Genomic DNA, 19510 nt, shown 5'->3' on the forward strand with positions numbered 1-19510 from the left:
TACTCCACAAGAAGCTTCGTCTGCAACAGGGCAGAGGTTGTTGTGGGCTTTTATGTTCTATAAACCTGGTTATTTCATAGTAAAAACAAGAAAATTTGTCCATGGCGGGGTTTGTGCACATTTGCATGCTAACTAACTAGCTCCTCTTTACTGCTAAAGCTAATTAAGTCCTATTTAGAGCTAGCAAAAAGCAGCATCCAACCTCCTTCAGACAAAAGTGAAGCCTACGCAGAAGTGTCAAAGATTTGCAGTTCATCCTTCATGAGTTGGGGCTCCAAAACAGAGCAACTGGCCAGAGTCCCACTTCACTGCCAAATAAATGTGGGTGAATTTTTATAACTTATCCGCTTAGCAGTAGTAATTTAATCTGGAAATTCAGCAGAATTGGGGTCGTGTCCATTGGATTGACAGGTACCCTGATATCTGGCTGTAAAGCGGAGCAGAGCATAGTCGTGGTCTTTAGCTGACATTTTAGCCATCAGGTGATGAATCATCAAGCTAAACTACCAGCCAGCTCTGGACTATTTACTCTGTTTAGTTTTGGAGCAGCAGAGGATTTGTTTTTGTTGACTTTAATTGTTGGAAATTCCAGGGGGATAAAGGAAGTGGGGGGGTGCTGCGTGGCACTTTAGCGGCATGACTCAGCCTCTGCAGCACTTTGGAAAGATGGTTGTTTTTCACATCAGATATTTCACAACTCAAAATGAAGTGTGACATTTTGGATTCTGCTAATATATTTGGGGTGTACAGTGTGTGAATTTTCTCTGCTTTAATCCATCGCTGCCACCAGGTATGTCCATCGTGATGACTGACGTGTTACGCCTCATCCCTCTGGCCGTTCTCTTCGGTATCTTCCTGTACATGGGGGTCACCTCTCTTACGGGTATCCAGCTGTATGAACGAATAACCCTCATGGTCACTCCAGCCAAGCACCACCCTGACCACATCTACGTCACCAAGGTATGTTACACGCCGCTCTGCTCACACGCCTTTGGTCCTGCTGTCATCAGTGAGATGGAATAACCGAATGCAGCAGGGAAACAAGCGAAGCCTGAACCCAGTTAACTCAGTCAGAACAGCAACGTGAGAAAGCCCAACGAGTCCGAGACGGAACTGAAACCTGAGAAAAGACAAGTTATTAGAAACATGTGCAGCAGTATTCTGGTCTGATGGATGGTTTTCAGCTTTGTTTTGGAAGAACAACCTTATTATTCATCACTTACTAGAAACTGAATTAAATGATTTTCTTTCTGGCTACTTGGTCACCAACATATTCATCCCTCTGGCTGCATTTCCACAGTACATTTCTCCTCTCACTGAACACTCATCACCGCTAAATATTTTTATTGTTTGTACATTGGAGCATTTGATTCTGACAAGGTTTACAGTTACTGCCTTACCCGAGCACACAACTAGAAGTGATGAACCATCTCATCTTCATGTTTACTACTTCACCTGCTGAGCCACAGACGTCCCACAGTCACTTTATGTCAGTGCAGATGTTCATCGTGCAGAACTGGTCCCATCTCTGGTCCCATCTCTGGTCCCAGCTCTGGTCCCAGCTCTGGTCCCGTCTCTGGTCCCAGCTCTGGTCCCAGCTCTGGTCCCATCTCTGGTCCCAGCTCTGGTCCCATCTCTGGTCCCAGCTCTGGTCCCAGCTCTGGTCCCATCTCTGGTCCCATCTCTGGTCCCAGCTCTGGTCCCATCTCTGGTCCCAGCTCTGGTCCCATCTCTGGTCCCAGCTCTGGTCCCATCTCTGGTCCCATCTCTGGTCCCAGCTCTGGTCCCATCTCTGGTCCCAGCTCTGGTCCCATCTCTGGTCCCATCTCTGGTCCCAGCTCTGGTCCCATCTCTGGTCCCAGCTCTGGTCCCATCTCTGGTCCCAGCTCTGGTCCCATCTCTGGTCCCAGCTCTGGTCCCATCTCTGGTCCCATCTCTGGTCCCAGCTCTGGTCCCATCCTGGTCCCAGTGCCACATTTCCTCCATCATAATAAACCTTCCACAGATGTTACAGAATTAAAATAAATGAAGGAAAAAAACCTTTATTAATCCCTGGAGGTAAAAAATAAAATTAGGATAACATCACTAGTTAATTGTATAATAATTATTAGATATGATCCTGTTTAGATTATTGTTATAATAAAAAGAAAAAATAAATCATGTAAATAATAGATATCAATAAAAATGCAGTATTTTTTTCTTTTAAAAAAAATAAAATAAAAAAATAAATTAAATAAATAAATAAATAAATAAAATAAATAAATAAATAAATAATTTAAAAAAAGGAGTATTAAACATATGAATGTGATAATATTCTCATGAAATATAGTAAAATATATTTATATTATGTAGAAAACCTAAACATAAACAATTCAATAAAGATTACTAAATAAAGGCAAAAATATAAATTCAAATATAAAAAATATTAAAACATATAATGATAAAATTATACATACATATATATATATATATATATATATATATATATATATATATATATATATATATATATATATATATATATATATACATATATATATATATATATATATATATATACATATACATATATATATATATATATATATATATATATATATATATATATATATATATATATATATATATATATATATATGAAATCACTTAATTAATTAGTCATTTAATTTAATACTTTTTAATGCTAATATGAAAATAAAAACTAAATGAATATATAGTTTAATAAAAATAAATAATAGGAAATAATTAGTTTAAAATTCATTATTCAATTATATTTAAAAAAAATATAATAATAAATTTCAGTTAAATCTTATCTTCCACACATGTAGTTTTTGATGAAAAACGTCCACAGTGAAGCCACTGGCCTGTTTCTCAAACTAGATAGTATTTAATGTCTCACCCGCACTGAGCCAGTCCTTTCACCGCAGGCCTCAGAACCAACAAGACTTCACAGTTTTTATTAATGACACAAATCCGTCCTGTCCTGTCAGTCTTCAGGACGATACTCTGCGTTCCACTAGATGGCGCTCAGGTCACGTCAGATTTTCCTTCAGCAGGAGAACAGCTTTCAGGCCTGAGTGTGTTTGCAGTTTGTCTCTGTATGCATCCTAACCCTGCCTGTACAGCTGCTGTTTGACATTTCTGCTGTGTGTCCCTTCAGGTGAAGACATGGCGTATGAACATGTTCACCATCATCCAGCTGGGATGCATCGTGGCGCTGTGGGTTGTGAAGTCTTCGGTGGCCTCCCTGGCCTTCCCCTTCATCCTCATCATGACGGTGCCGCTGCGTCGCCTCATCCTCTCCAGGATTTTTGAGGAACGTGAGCTCCAGGCGGTAGGTTTGGGTAACAAGGGCATTCCAGGAATGTTTGCCACAATCATCTCATCCGCTCGGCTTCAGGATCACTGCAAGTTTAACACTACACTGAAGTTGCTTTGTCCTTCAGAGAAATGTTGCAGATAAACTTCAACCCCTAAATTCTGATCATTTTCCGTTCTGATAAAAGAAAGTTTTCTACATTTCTTCAAATCATGTGTAAATATCTCTCTTTACTCCGAGTCCTCACTAGAGAAAAGCGACAGAGCTCTTGCTGAAGCCGAGCATCAAGTTTACTTTATAAAATACTTTTAATCCCTCTTTATGTCATCACTGTCAGAATAAAGTCATTCCTAAAAGATTGGCTTTGTCAGGAACTTCGACAAACAGCCTTGTTCTGAGCTGTTTGGTAGCTCGAGTTGTGCTCATCCAAAGGTCTCACGAAACCTCAGTGTTTCAGGAAGGCTGAAACTTTCTGGACATCTCAGCATTTCATCTTCCTCTTTCAGCTGAAGATAAAGGTTTCAGAGGAGGAAAGTTACCGTAGGATGTCGCAGTATTCCCGGGAAATCTCAGAGATAAGGATCTGCCTGCTCAGGCTTCAGCATTGTTCACACGCAGGACGTTGAAAGCAAAACTTCAGAGAAAGAACAAGTTGGAACAGACAAGAGAGCATTTGTAGAGCAGCACTGAAGGTTTTCTAAGAGGAAAAGATGCTAGAAATGATTTAACAGCTGCTTCTCTGGAAGCTTTTATTTCATTGATTTAAGTTTGTGAGAGCAGGCGATGGACATAAACCTTTTTTAAAGAATATAAACAATCAGGAAACTTTTTCTATCAGTTTGGATGATCTGTGTGAATCAAAGCGGCGTGACCAGTTATGGTCCAGAGGCAAAGGTAGCTGCTGATTGTGTGACTGTGTGAGAAACCATAAGTACAGTTTAACTCTGCTAGTCTGAAAGTAAAAGTAAAAAAAAAAAAACAACAGTACATCTGTCCTGCATTTTAACACAAAGTCAAGACTCAATCTGATTTCTTTTTTTCTGATCAATGTCCTCTATGTCGGCAAGCAAACTTTACATATGATCCATAAACCTTCTAGATCAGTGTTTTTCAACCACTGTGCCCTGAGAATTGATCCAATTTCACCTGATTGGTCTAAAAAGCAGCTCTGTGTTCATTCAGGGCCCAGGTGAAAGATAATAAAATTCCTTTTTGAAGGCCACATTGACAAGATGGACTTTATATAAATAATATGGGCTTTTTTTTTTAACAAAACAAAATGGTTTGTGGTGTGCCTTGTGAGTTTTCAATGACATAAAGTGTGCCTTGGCTCAAAAAAGGTTGAAAAACACTGCTCTAAAGACCCATTTATGCTCCATTAACCTCCATTAACCAGTATAACCAGTATATAATCGGACGTGCTGACGTTGCGGTAACGTATTGTGTCATTTCCTGTTTCCCAAGCGTGTTGGCTCCTTTAACTTCTTTCTAACTTCTATCTATCGTTAACCAACCACTCACTTTAGCGCACAATATCTTCCCAAACCACTGTTCTATATATTGCATTTATTTTTGGGATCTTTGGCTTTCTGTTTACTGACTTAAACAGCTCAAGCACTCGGTTTTAGCATGGCTGCTAGCTCTCTTCCCACACCCCGGTCCCCTGCCTTTTCTTGCTCGGTGTGTCTGATGTTTAGCTACTCCTCCGCCTCCTTTAGTGATAACGGTAGGTGTATTAAGTGTAGCAGCTTGGCAGCCTTGGAGGCGAGGCTCTGTGAGTTAGAAGCCCAGCTCCGCACTCAGTTAGAGAAGCAGTTAGTCAGCAAGCCCCCATTAGCCAGTGCGGAGCTACCAGCCAGGGCAGCCATCCCGAGCCGTCCCTCAGCAGTTCCCGCGCAGCCGGGAGCCGAGGCGGGCTGGACGACGGTCAGGCGGAAGCGTAGCCCCAAACCAAAACCCACTGGCCACCACCGACCTGTTCACGTTTCTAACAGATTTTCCCCGCTCGGCGACACACCCGCTGAGGCAGAAACCCTGATTATAGGTAGTTCCATAGTCAGAAACGTGGCTCTAGAGACACCGGGGACCATAGTCAAATGCATTCCTGGGGCCAGAGCGGGCGGCGTCGAATCGTATTTGAAACTGCTGGCTAAGGCTAAACGTAAATACCGTAAGATTGTAATTCACGTCGGCGGTAACGACACCCGGTTACGCCAATCGGAGGTCACTAAAATTAATGTTGCTTCGGTGTGTAACTTTGCCAAGAGCATGTCGGACTCCGTAGTTTTCTCTGGTCCCTTGCCAAATTTAATCAGCGATGACATGTTTAGCCGCATGTCATCCTTCAACCGCTGGTTGTCTAGGTGGTGTCCCGATAACAACGTGGGTTTTATAGATAATTGGAGCGCTTTTTGGGGAAAGCCTGGTCTTATTAGGAGAGATGGCATCCATCCCACATTGGATGGAGCCGCTCTCTTATCTAGCAATATGGACTCTTTTATTAGTCAGCTAAATTGACAACTCAGGGTTGGGACCAGGAGGCAGAATTGTAGTCCTACACACTTTTCTGCAGCTTCCCACCTGCCGCCGCCCACCCAAAACCCCATTCCGACCTTATACAACTTCCCAGCAGTAAGAATTAAACAACACAAAAACACTTCTGGGGTTAATTGTGAAAACCTCATAAAAATAAAAACAATGGATCTAATAAAATCTGAAAATAAGACAATAAAGTGTGGCCTACTGAATATTAGATCCCTCCCAAATAAGTCTTTATTAGTCAATGACTTGATAGGTGATCACCACATTGATTTATTCTGTCTTACGGAAACCTGGTTACAGCAAGAGGATTATGTTAGTATTAATGAAGCTACGCCAGCTAACTATTTAAACTTTCACATTCCTAGAACTACAGGCAGAGGAGGAGGTGTTGCAGCTATCTTTAAGTCCGAATTTTTAATTAATCCTAAGCACAAAACTAACTATAAATCCTTTGAATTCCTGACATTAAATTTATCTCATCCAAAATGGAATTCAGAGAAACCGCTCCTTTTAGCATTAGTGTATCGCCCACCTGGACCTTACTCCGAGTTTCTGACCAAATTCTCTGATCTCTTGTCTGAGTTAGTGCTGACTACTGATAAGGTCATTGTACTAGGTGATTTTAATATTCATGTTGACGATGAAAATGATAGTTTAAACATTTCCTTTAGCTCTATTCTAAACTCAATTGGGTTTTCACAAAATGTCAATGGAGCCACTCACTCTCATGGTCATACTCTTGATCTTGTTCTAACATATGGTATTGAGACTGATAAGCTCAAAGTATTTCCTCAAAACCCTGTCTTGTCCGATCACTTCTTATTAACCTTTGAATTCACTTTATTTGATTACTCACTGACCAAAAATAAATTCTAGTATAGTAGATGTTTATCAGACAATAATATTACAAAATTTAAACAATCAATTGAATCAATTTTTTCACCTCTACCATGTGCTAGCATGACCGAGAGTCCCCCTTTAAGCCTTACTCCTGCTCAGATTGATCAGCATGCTGATACTATAACAGCTTCAATGCGTACAACCTTGGATAATGTTGCTCCCCTAAAGAAGAAGAAATTAGGTAAGATTATGAAGGCTCCCTGGTTTAATTCCCAGCTTCGAGCTCTAAAACAGGCATCAAGGCGTTTGGAAAACAGATGGCGTTCATCAGGACTAGAGGAGTCTCACTTAACCTGGAAAGAAAGTTTAATCGTATACAAAAAAGCCTTACGTACGGCAAGAACAGCTTATTATTCATCATTGATAGAGGAAAACAAAAACAACCCTCGGTTTCTTTTCAGCACTGTAGCTAGGCTTACTAGGAGCCGGAGCGCTGTGGAGCCATGTATTCCTTTCTCACTTAGCTGTGATGATTTCATGTATTTTTTCAGGAATAAAATTGACACTATTAGAGATCAAATTCACAATACTCTTCCTTCTACCTATAATGTTGAGCCTGTTGTGGTCTCCGAAGCATCCTTAGAACCAGGATCTGACTTGTGTCTAAATAGTTTCTGTCCTGTCCAACCCTCTGAATTAACTAAAATAATAGCTTCATCTAAACCATCCACCTGTATCTTTAATTAATACATCACTACTAAGTCTTATCAATATGTCTTTAGTGACAGGATATGTACCACAATCATTTAAAACTGCTGTAATCAAGCCTTTACTTAAAAAGCAATCTCTGGATCCAGAGGTGATAGCAAATTATAGACCTATATCTAACCTCCCGTTTATGTTCAAAATTCTGGAGAAAATAGTTTCAGCTCAGCTACATGCCCACCTGAGCAGAAATAATTTATGCGAGGAGTTTCAGTCAGGATTTAGAGCTCATCATAGCACTGAGACAGCATTGGTGAAAGTTACTAATGACCTTCTTATGGCCTCAGACAAAGGACTTGTGTCCGTACTTATCTTGCTTGATCTTAGTGCTGCATTTGATACAGTCGATCATAACATTCTGTTACAAAGACTAGAACAGGTGATTGGAATTACAGGTACAGCGTTAAGCTGGTTTAAATCATATTTATCTGATAGACTTCAGTTCGTTCATGTAAATGACAAGTCCTCCTCCCAAACTACAGTAAGTCATGGAGTTCCTCAAGGTTCTGTACTTGGACCAATACTCTTCACGCTATATATGCTCCCTTTAGGCAAAATTATTAGACAGCATGGAATAAACTTTCATTGTTATGCAGATGATACTCAACTATACTTATCCTTTAAACCAGATGAAACAAATCAGCCCAATAGGCTACAAAATTGTCTCATAGACATAAAGACTTGGATGTCTAGAAATTTTCTCCTCTTAAACTCAGATAAGACTGAAGTAATTCTCGTTGGATCCGAAAAACTCAGAGCTAAATTTTCCGGTTTTGTAATGAACCTGGATGGCATTACTTTAGCTTCCAGTGCTACAGTGAGAAACCTTGGAGTAATATTTGACCCTGACCTGTCCTTTGGCCCACATATTAAGCAGGTTACTAAAACAGCCTTCTTTCATTTACGTAATATAGCCAAAATTAGGGACATTCTGTCTCAGAGTGATGCAGAAAAACTGGTTCACGCTTTTGTTACTTCGAGACTAGATTACTGTAACTCTCTATTACTGGGCTGTCCTAAATATGCCCTGAAAGGCCTTCAGCTGATCCAGAATTCTGCAGCCAGAGTCCTGACCAGAACCAGCATGAGAGATCATATTTCTCCAGTTTTAGCCTCTCTTCATTGGCTGCCTGTTGAATCTAGAATAGAATTTAAAATCCTTCTCCTTACATATAAAGCCCTCCACAACCAGGCACCACTATATATCAAAGACCTCATAGTTCCTTATATACCAAGCAGAGTACTTCGTTCGCAGACTGCAGGCTTACTTGTGGTTCCTAGAGTCTCAAAGAGCCGAGCAGGAGGCAGAGCCTTTGGTTATCAGGCCCCTCTCTTATGAAATAAGCTCCCAGTTAGTGTTAGGGAAGCAGACACCCACCCCACCTTTAAGACTAGGCTGAAGACTTATCTTTTTGATAAGTCCTATAGCTAGGGATGGTTAGGATACCTTAGTTATGCTGCTATAGGTTTAGACTGCTGAGGGACATTTCCTGATACACTGAGCTTCTTTCTTTTTCTCTTTATCTCTTTCTTTTACCCCCCCATAACAGTGTTGCATCATTAACATGTATGTCTCCTGTCTCAGCAGGTCTCCCTGGCCGGGAGTAGCAGTTCCTGTTGTCTGTTGTCTTTCTGTCCTCTTCCCCCCACACAGCAGAGGCAGATGGCTGCCTGTCCTGAGCCGGGTTCTGCCGGAGGTTTCCTTCCTGTTAAAAGGGAGTTTTTTCCTTCCCACTGTTGCCAGTGTGCTTGCTCAGGATGGGAGATTGAGTTGGACTCAACTCAATCTGTTGGTTTCCTTATATAGGCTATTATGAATTGGCCTTCATTATGTTTTCCCCTCTGTCTGTAAAGCGTCTTGAGATGGCATTGCCGTGATTTGACGCTATATAAATAAAGTTGAATTGAATTGAATTATAAACTGGTAGGTCTGCTGCTGCTCCCATAATTTCCTGCATCCTTTATGTTGGTTTGTTTGTTTGGTCCTGTGATGGGCTGGTGACCCGTCCAGGGTGTACCCCGCCTCTCGACTGGTAACGGCTCGGACATGATAGGCTCGAAATAATTTGTTGCATAAATGAAAATACATGCAGTATAATCAGTCTTCCATCTCTAAGCAAACTAAAGCCCTTTTCACACTGTCTTCTCACAGCTGGACTGCGATGAGGATTCTCCCAACTTCGACGAGGACGGACGAGACGAGTACAACGAGATCCACATGCTGGTATAAATCCAGAGCAGATCCTGCCGATGAGAACTTTGTTTCAGCACACAAGCCTCTTTGGAAACCTTCAGTATGTCTGAGTAGCCATGACGACGGCGAGAGGAGCTCCTGTAGTGGTGTTTGCAAACCTATGGACACCCCGGCGGGATTAGCGCTACTTAGCTTTGTTTTTTCCACTTTGTGGTGGTGTCACCTTAACCTCACTACAGATGTTTTGTCACAGGCCAGAGAGTAGTGCATTCCTGACATGGACAATGTAAACGTTGTGAAACGTTGCAACATGAAAACTTTTTATCCTTTTTTTCATCCCTTTAATTACTCTGCAGGTTTTGGGCATAAGTGCAATGATTATAGTGACCTCTGGGGCGACAGGCTGGAGAGTTTGGATCAATTTTGGCTCGGAACCATAAAAAACAAGAAGCACACATATAAGAAAAGGATGAACTTCCTTTTCTTGTTTTTCAGGAAATGGATTTTCATCAAAACGACCATTTTCAGATAATTTGACCCTGAAATAATCTTTAAACCCTGAGTTAATTTCACTGCCTGTAGTTTTGCTGCCTTGTTCCTCGTCTTCGCCGTACGGCCATTACCGTTCAGTTGCTACGAGGAGATAAGTCGTCCTTTTCCATTCTGTACAGACTTTTAGAGATTAGCTTTGACTGGAGTTTGCTTTTGTTGCTGCCAGCCGGGCCCCCGGCAGTCCTCCCTCCTTAAACTTCACCGTCTCCTTGAAGCCAAACTCCCCAAAGGACTGAGCGAGCCGCTTCAAGGGTTGTTACTGTAATTTGTTAGGTGTTGATGCCCCTCACACCAGTCTACTGGTCCTTTTATCGTGACCTTAGCTAACATGGTCCTGACCTTTATTTTTCTACTTTGTTGTATCTATTTATTTTGTGATGTTTGGACTTGATGCCATGCAAGATTCTCAGTGGTGTTTAGACTCCAAATACCTGAAACTGCTATAAGATTCATGTAAAATAAAAAGAAAACTGTGGAAAAGTTTCCACTTTTCATTCATCTCTTCTTTTACTTGTCCTTTTAAGACTTCCACAGCTTGGTGCGTCTTCCACGGATGTCATAAACAACAGAATCACACACACCCGTCTGGAAAAACAACCTCACAAGTTGTGAAAATGATGGACGCTGTCCAACATTTGTTGGATGTACGAATGTCACGTTTGATCAAAGGGCTGTGAGTGGATTCTTTAGTCAAATCCCACTAATGACTCGTGCATTTAAAGTAAAATGAGCCTCCTGAGACCCGAGCTTCAGTTTAACGTGTGTTAGAGATGTTTTCTAACTTTGTGGGGTTTGAAATTCACTGAAATTTTATGATTTACAATTATATGCAGTTATTTGTTCATACATACAGTCAAAATTATAGATGCAGATATTAATATAATTCTAAACTGCAGAGTTAGTGTTTAACACATTGCAGTTCCACAGAATTTAGTGTCATGGTGCAGACAAGCAAATGTGTGACGTCCTCGTATGAGGCTGAATATTATGCTTCATTTAGCTCAGTTAACCTGAAGGCAGCATGTCTGACCTTTCTGTCTCCTACTCGCCAAGATCCTCAGAATCCCGAACGTGAGTCATAACTGGGATTTGAACATGTGATTTCCAGCTCCAGACAGCTTTGCTAGTACAAGGTTGGATCCTTGTTTTCTTTTAGAAGAATTCATGGTGTCGTAGATTCAACACGGTGTTGGAAACATTCCTCAAAGCTCCATACTGGATGGCAGCTTCACACAGTTGCTGCAGATTTGTTGGCATCAAGACAACTGCTGCCCAGTGGATAGTTTCTCTTTTTTTTACAACATTTCCAGTGAACCCAAGAGATGGTTTCATGTAGGGACCTTCTCCCATCCCTCTACAGCCAGGATCCTCCAGGTTTTACATGTTCACCTGCTGCAACACACCTGACTCACTTATGGAGAGCTTGATCTCAGTCCTCGTTTTTAAAGCTGTGCGTAAGATGACCACAGATGGCATATGCAGCGAAACAAGAAAAACTTCCTGATTCATAAAGCAGTTGTAGGAGCCATGTTTCTTTTATAAGTTCCCCATCCACCAGGGGGTGGTATCACGTATCGTGACGCTTGTAGCGGGGGTAACTTAAGGGTCATGATTTTAGTTGCATGGGTGTTGTTAATGAGGGAGGCAAACAGTTTTTCTACTCTACGTTCACCAAACTCATGTTTTTGACACCGTTGCGTGACTCTGTTTTGATCTAAAAACCAATGAACAACAGAAAGACAATAAATATTGACTTGATCTCACGACAACGGAGAGGAGTGATCACTGTTGAGGAAGTACATAAAGTAAGCTAATTAAGCTATTGACAACCGGTAGAATGTTGTAGATGTTAATCACTACAGCAGTGCACACGCACGTCCCACACCTGGTTCTGTTCATAATTGAGGATCAAAACTAAATTTGGCGCATGTGAGGGAGCATCTTGTCACACCCACGTTGGCTATAAAAAGTCAGGTAAACGTCCCTGATAAATGTTAATGATCTCATTTCTGTAACGGCTCAGCTGGGGAAAAAAAGGCCAAAAAAAGAGGAATTTTCTGGAATGTGAGGTCGAAGTCCTAACAGATAATGTTGTAAAATGTAAAAATATACCAACACCGAGGAGCGTCAGTAGGTGAACAATGGTGTCAACATGTCTCAGAAAGTTTAAAAAAAAAGTGGTCAGATATTAAAATGGAGGGAAAAACGCATCACCATCCACAGGAGGAGTATGAGCAGCCTGGCAAGCCAGATTCTCTCACTGTACCAGCGTAGAGTCTGGGGACTCACTCGCATTGACGGATTTCTCAGACGGGACAAACATGGAGAAGACCAATCAGAAAAATGGCGGAAGTGACATCAGTAAAGCGGCAGCCTACACTGTCCAGAAGTGTCACTTTTTGAATCCAATAATAGAAATCGTAGAAGAAATTAACTCCTGCTACGTCCATCTGCCATCTTGAATGTTTTGAAAAATATGTGGTGAGGCAAGAGTCTCCACAGATCAACCAATCAGAGTGGCCGGTTTGTTTAAGACCGAAGGGGAGGGACTCTAGACTGAGTCGCTCTGTATTGAATATATGGACCAATCCAGTCTGGTGTGCCAGGCTACAGTATGAATTCTAGGCAGGACGATTTCCACAGATTAGAAACTGGCAGGAAAAAATGACGAGTCCACATGCGCCAGAGGCCCCGGATGAAGCTGCAGGTGGTTTGTTCCTCAGTTTCACGTCAGAAGATGAACTTACAGATGTCTGGCGCTGCATTTCCATTAGATTATTTCACAAAATAAAACAAATTAATCCTAAAATTTTATCCATTTTCTCACATCTTTTGTCACAGATTTTTATTACATTTAAGATTTACCATAAATATTACAACTACAGCACAAAGGGGATCTTGCTATTGAAAAGCAAAAGTCTTTCCAAGCCAATATTTATTAACCTTTCATTTACATACATTTAAAATGAAATTACAATACACGACTTTTGAATTTGTTTCTTAATGTTGTGCACAAGCATGTGATTAATCACAATCAGTTGTGATTAACTGTTGCCCTGGGATACTGAAAACCTTTACACTGGAATTCATTTTATGAAAAGTTTACTTTTTGTTTTCTTGTGGACTAAGAGAATAAGAACCTAAATTTGTTTAAAAGGTTGTGTGTGTGTGTGTGTGTGTGTGTGTGGGATCAAGCCTGAACATGCTATCAATGGTTTATATGGAAATGTCCAACATGACGTTAATCTCTCTGGGAAGTCTCATTGATAATAGATGACCTAAAGTTTCTATTTATTTATTTTATTATATTATTTATGATCCTTCATAATAAGTTTTTTTGTTTTCATAGCTCCGACAAAGCCTTATCTCCATTGCCTTTCCCTGAATAACGTTTGGTTTAAAACTGATGGGCAAAGATCGAACATCAGATAGATGACAAAGTCCACCATCCTCAGAGCCTCTGATGTAATAAAACCTTGAGGGGTCTTTGAACTCTGATCACTCTGATCTGGATTGCAAAAAGTTTCACACAAAGTTTTACAGAGTAATTTACAGAGTAATTTTGTACTGTCACTGATCTGGGCACTGGGTTAGACTTGCCACTGGGTTCATCCTACTGTAGAAAAGCGAGAAGAACCCGGGGGGCGGGGGTTGAAACTGGACCATGGCTGCTTCAAGTTGGACTTTAGGATGTTTGTGGGACAATCTGAGGACCCGCTTTAGCTGCAGGCTTGAGGAAACAGAAAAAAAGACAACGTGATTGTCAGCCATGGTGATACCAAGTTTGAAAGAAGTAGCAGCGACAAAGTGAAACTTGCAGAGCTCATGCCGTGCTCTGGTGACACTGTCAGCATGACTTCTCCGATTGGTCGATTGTGTATCTGTTGAATGCGAATATTAAGAAAGATCCACCACAGTATGAACTTTCATCCCAAATGTGAACGTTCCCATTGGCGTGAGACTGATTCGATAAAAAATCTTTCGGTGCAAATTATGCAAAGTATTCTGAGGTTCTATAAGTTTTTCACCAAATTAAAATGACCTTTTTAAAATTTCAACAAAGTACAACTTTGATTTATAGGTGTGTCCATGGTGTTTAGTGCATCAGATCCAGTTCTTACAGGAGTTTTTTCCAGATTGCCACGTAGGATTGTTTCAAGGTTTTCCACTTGCTGCGGCTTTTTGAAACCCTTCTCCCTCGTTTAACTTTGTAATTCCTTGTAAAAATCTGCATTTTACTGTTGTTTTCCATCATGCATGGCAGTTTTTCTTTTAACTCATTTGTAAAAATGAGAAAAAAGAAAAAAAAAAATTGTAAAAAGATTTCCGTCTCCTCCTCCATCCATCCACGCCATGCCATCTTTACCTGAAATGAACTGGGCTTGTGACCCCATGCACACCTGTGGACACGTAAATGCAAATATGTGTTTCCAGTACACTTTTACAGTATACTTCTATGACAAAATGCCTGAAAAAAAAGAGCGTAAAACCTTTTAGGGATATTTAAAATGTTTTTCAAAATGAAGGTTTTTTCATTACCAGATGTTCATTGTGATATTTAGGTTTTGTGGAAGTGCAGGGGGAATGAAAACACAGCTAGTGTCACTGCTGAGGAGGTTTTACTATCTCACTGGAAGATATTTAACTCATCAGATATTTTGATGTTCAGTCCCAAAATAAAAACTATATTTCTACATGAACAGGATGAAGTCTGGCTCTTCTTTGCTAATACCTGCCAAGGAGAACATATTTCAGAGGACTGAGCTTCCTGATATTGATGGTTTTTACAGAAGGGGGTCTACAGTGACAGTACACGGTTAGAGGCTGAATCCTCCACTTTGGGCATTCTGCTCCGCTTGGATGGCGTACCAACATGAGTTCACAGATGTCTTGTATCGTTATTTGCTTTTTATGAAGCCTTATCCATTTAATTCCCCCTTCATCCACCAAAAAATCTACAGTCTGGTTGAAAAACAAACATATTTTTTGGCTAAATGCATGCAGTAGCTGGAAGTAAATATGAGCCCTGAGTTGTGTTTATATTAAAACACCAGCACAGATTCACTGATCAAAGTGTCAGATAATCTGCCCGCTTCAGACTCAGTCCTCTAACAGGCTGTGTTTTAACTGAACGGGGCCAAACGGATCAGAACGTCATCCTGATGTTGTGGTATTGTGTAAAATACCCTTAAACCCCACTGTAGAGTCAGCACTTAATAACCACAGAAAGAAAAAAAAGAGTCACAACTGCTCCTCATGACTGGATGAACCGTGCAGTAATTCTGTCTCAGGGGAAACTGACCTTCGATCTGTAAATATCGCTTTCTAACCTCGTAGTTTGTTGACTTTTTTTTGGTGGAGCGATCCGGGTGACCAGCGAGTGGCCCAGGATTTTATCTTATACAACGAAGTCAAAAGGTCAAGAGAAGAGAGTTATGGGTTCACTCCGGCGAGGTGACGTAGAAGTTTAACTGTAAATTAATCATATTTTTTCTGTGATTGTTCTCTGAAGGCCTCCACTTGAAGCCCCTCTTTGATGTGAAGCACACACCTGCTGCAGTGTGTGTTTGACTCTGTAGCTCCCCGAGTTAATAAGTCACAGAATGTGCTTTGCATTAACCCCAAGCCGCCTTTTTTCCTCCAAAGTGAGCTGTGTTATTAATGGACCTTTTCAGTCGAGTATTTATATTTCAGGGTTTGCAGGTTTGCAGAAGGAAACGGAGGGCAAAGACTCCAGGACTTCTTCATAAGACTGTGTTTTCACAAGTTTGATTTATGGAGGTTAATTAGTGACAAAGTTCTTGAGTGAGTAACAATGTTCATAAAATTTAAAGAAATAAAAACAACTTAGAAAATGTTCGGTTTCCGCCTTGTCTTTTACAAAAAAAATAACTCAATAAAAAAAATAATAATAATAAATTAATTAATTAATTAAAAGCCCAATTCCAGAGAAGTTGTGATGCAATTTAAAATGGAAATAAAATCAGAATGTAACTCATAATTTATTAATAAACATATCAAATGTTGAATCGGACATATTTGACCATTTCATGGAAAATATTAGCTTTAATTGTTAGGAGAGCAGCTGCTGGAGTTTTAGGAGAGGAATGTTGTCCCGTTCTGGTCTGATGCAGGATTCCAGCTGCTTCCATGATGTTTGGTACTGGTGAAACTGGACTGCAGCAGACCAGTTCTCCTGCTCCACCATCAGGATGTGGTCCAGCATGATGGAACCTGCAAGGTCTTCCCTGGAAGAGACGTTGTCTGGATGGGAGCAGATGTTTCAGCATTGATGGAGCTTCCCAGATGTGGAAGCTGCCCACGCCATCGGCACTAATGCAACCCCATCCCATCAGAGATGCAGGCTGATAACAAGCTGGATGCTCCCTCTCCTCTTTAGTCTGCAGGACACGCCGTCCATGCTGTCCACAAACAATCCCACATGCTCAACCATCAGACCACGGAACAGTTTTACACTTTGCCGTTCTAACAACCAAACCACAAACATGTCTGTTTTTGATCCAGTTCCTGATCCTGACAAACTTTTTTAAATTGTTCCTCAATTTATACACCCAGTTTGCCTCGGACTTATGAATGTCTATCCATCTGTACACCTGAGAGACTGTCTCTCTGAAAAGATCCTTTGTAACCTGTTAAGTTTTTATGCACCTAATTCTCTCCTCCAGTTGTCTGTGATTTGTATGAGTTACTTCTCAGCAGTTTGTTGCTTCTGTCCAACGTTTTACAGACATGTTGCCATCAGATTCAAATTGAGCCAATATTTTCCATCAAATAGTAAAATGTCTTGATTTTTACCATCTGGACACATTGTTAATGTTCTGCAGGGAATAAACTATGTGGTGATAAAACCATGGCATTCTGTTTATCTTTACATTTTACCTCCAAACTCTACCAACAGAAATCCCAAATGGTCTTTCTAAGCGAACTATTTGCTTTCCTTCTCTGAGCTTTGACAGTTTCTGCTCCTGTGACATAAATGCAACTGACAGCAGAGGAGTCCAGTGGAAATGACATGAACTTTTATTACAGTTCCACAAAAAAACAGACATCCACATGTCTCTTTAAAGCCTTTCAGCTTAATATGTTTTAGCAAAAGGTCTGTCTTTAAGTACTCTGATGTAAATAGGACTTGACATTAAACAGGGTTTTATCTGAACGTCTCAGATATCAGAACGTTTACACATCTTGCTCTGATAAACACACATTATTTTGCCAAAACCAAAAGCATGGGTGACGGCTATGATGGTCCACGGTGTAAAGGGTAGTCGTTCACAAAGAAGATTAAAAAATGATAAAATTGCTGCTGACCTTCACAGTCTTAAAATGTTTTTGTTTAAATACAAATAAAATTGTCATATAGGTCGGGAAACGGTAAAATAACTTTATTTCTGTGTCTCTGCTTTGCTGCTGCTGATGTTCAGAAACTGAAAAATATGATTTCAGAGCAAAACATGGCCAAAATAGATGAATACCACTATGTGACTGTCGTCTAAGTTTTGAACCAAATGCATAATATGTGTTAGTTCCTGACACTTCTGCACATAATCCAAATAATCCAAACTTATTTTAAAACCTTATTTTCACACGCTCCCTAGTTGGTTTATGGAGTTTATTTATTATTAACAAGTGCCTCTAATGTTTATGCAAATGCTTCCGTGATGGAGAAGAAATAAATGAATTAAGTTTAAATATACAAAGAAACAAGACAAAAAAAAGGAAGTTTTCTGCTGTGAAACAATTGACTACAGCATGCTCAGAAATGGTCAAATATTTCATTTCAGGCTCCAAAAAATTGATTAACCATTATTTTTATTTTATTTTTTTTGTAAATTGTAACATCTGTAAAAGTTGAATGATGTGAATCAGTGTGCCATGGTGTTGCACAGTGATTATATGTTCAAAAGCGTGGATTAGGAACTAGAACTGGCCCCATCCCATCAGCTCCAGTCATGGTTGCCAAGATGACAATCTGGTTAAAGTGAAGGATACAATTATGCAGGTAGGTTTGAAGTCTAATATTAATAAACTGATGGTTACTGGTTTGCATTAATTCTGTAGGATGCTTCTCTTAAGGTACGCAGGCAGGACTGTACATGAACTTTCTGATCAGCAGCTGGTGTCGCTGATAGATCGCTGAAGTTTCAGCCAATCAGAATTTCCACTATTGTTTTCATTTCAGGGAAAATAATCCAGATTTTGCAGCTGAGTACATAAGTGTACATTTATTTAAATTTAAATTTTCTTTGTTGATGTTTTTGTGAAAACACCAAACATCAACATTCTCTCGACGTAGCTTTTATTCTGAACATATTTGAAACAATTTCATTTTAACTTAATTGTACAATATTTTTTATGTCACTTAAAATGACTCATCTCATGTCATCAACATGTTCTTTTGACTCCTTTCTTTTCTCGTAACCAATGGGTATAGTAACCAAGAACTGCACTCCAGTTGTAACACTTTAAAATAATATTACTTCAGTAAAAGTACAAGGAAGTAATCCGAAAATGTACTTAAGTAAGAGAAAAAAGTGTTTGATGAAAAGATGACTATCTTTTCAACTGTTACAATGATTAACTCATTGTAACAGTTACTACCATCCAGAACAGGAAGAAAATGCTGAATACTACCATCGAGAACAGAAACAACATTCTGGATACTACATTCCAGAACAAGAACAACAGTCTGGACACTACCGTCCAGAACAGGAACGAAACGCTGGATACTACTGTCTAGAACAGGAACAATGTTCTGGATATGACAATCTGGAACAGAAACGACATTCTGAATACTACAAGCCAGTACAGGAACAACAATCTGGATACTACCATCCAGAACAAGAACAACAGTCTGGACACTACCGTCCAGAAGAGGAACAGCATTTTTGGTTGTTACCATCCAGAACAGGAACAACGTTCTGGATACTACCCTCCATAGCAGGGATAACAGTCTGGATACTACCGTTTAGAACAGGAACAACATTTTAGATACCACTATCCAGAACAGGAACAATGTTCTGGATACTACCATCCAGAACAAGAACAACAATTTGGACACTACCGTCCAGAACAGGAACAACATTCTGGATCCCACCATCCAGAACAGGAAAAAAACAAAAAACAAAACAGAAACATGCAACCAACACCAAAATATTGCCAAAACATACACTTCATGTATCTTGGAATCTAATATTGGATCCATATAACATGAATTGGCTTGAAATTATGTGTATGTTGATTTGTGTATGTAAAATGCCCTGTGACAACATTGTTGTGAA

At 40.1% G+C, this 19510-nt stretch overlaps 1 protein-coding gene across 2 annotated transcripts in view; it reads left to right on the top strand.

Moving 5' to 3' along the window:
- Positions 1–10646, top strand: part of slc4a3 (solute carrier family 4 member 3) — an 84862-nt gene extending 74216 nt beyond the window's left edge. For both annotated transcript variants that reach the window (XM_079253761.1, XM_079253762.1), the window contains 3 exons: positions 791–960; positions 3161–3334; positions 9618–10646. In XM_079253761.1, the coding sequence (XP_079109887.1) occupies positions 791–960; positions 3161–3334; positions 9618–9695 (422 nt within the window). In that variant the 3' untranslated portion in view covers positions 9696–10646. The remainder of the gene's footprint in view (positions 1–790; positions 961–3160; positions 3335–9617) is intronic.
- The last annotated feature ends 8864 nt before the right edge of the window (positions 10647–19510 follow it).

Source organism: Telmatherina bonti, assembly GCF_933228915.1.
Source record: "Telmatherina bonti genome assembly, chromosome: 15".
Classification (NCBI taxonomy): Eukaryota; Metazoa; Chordata; class Actinopteri; order Atheriniformes; family Telmatherinidae; genus Telmatherina; species Telmatherina bonti.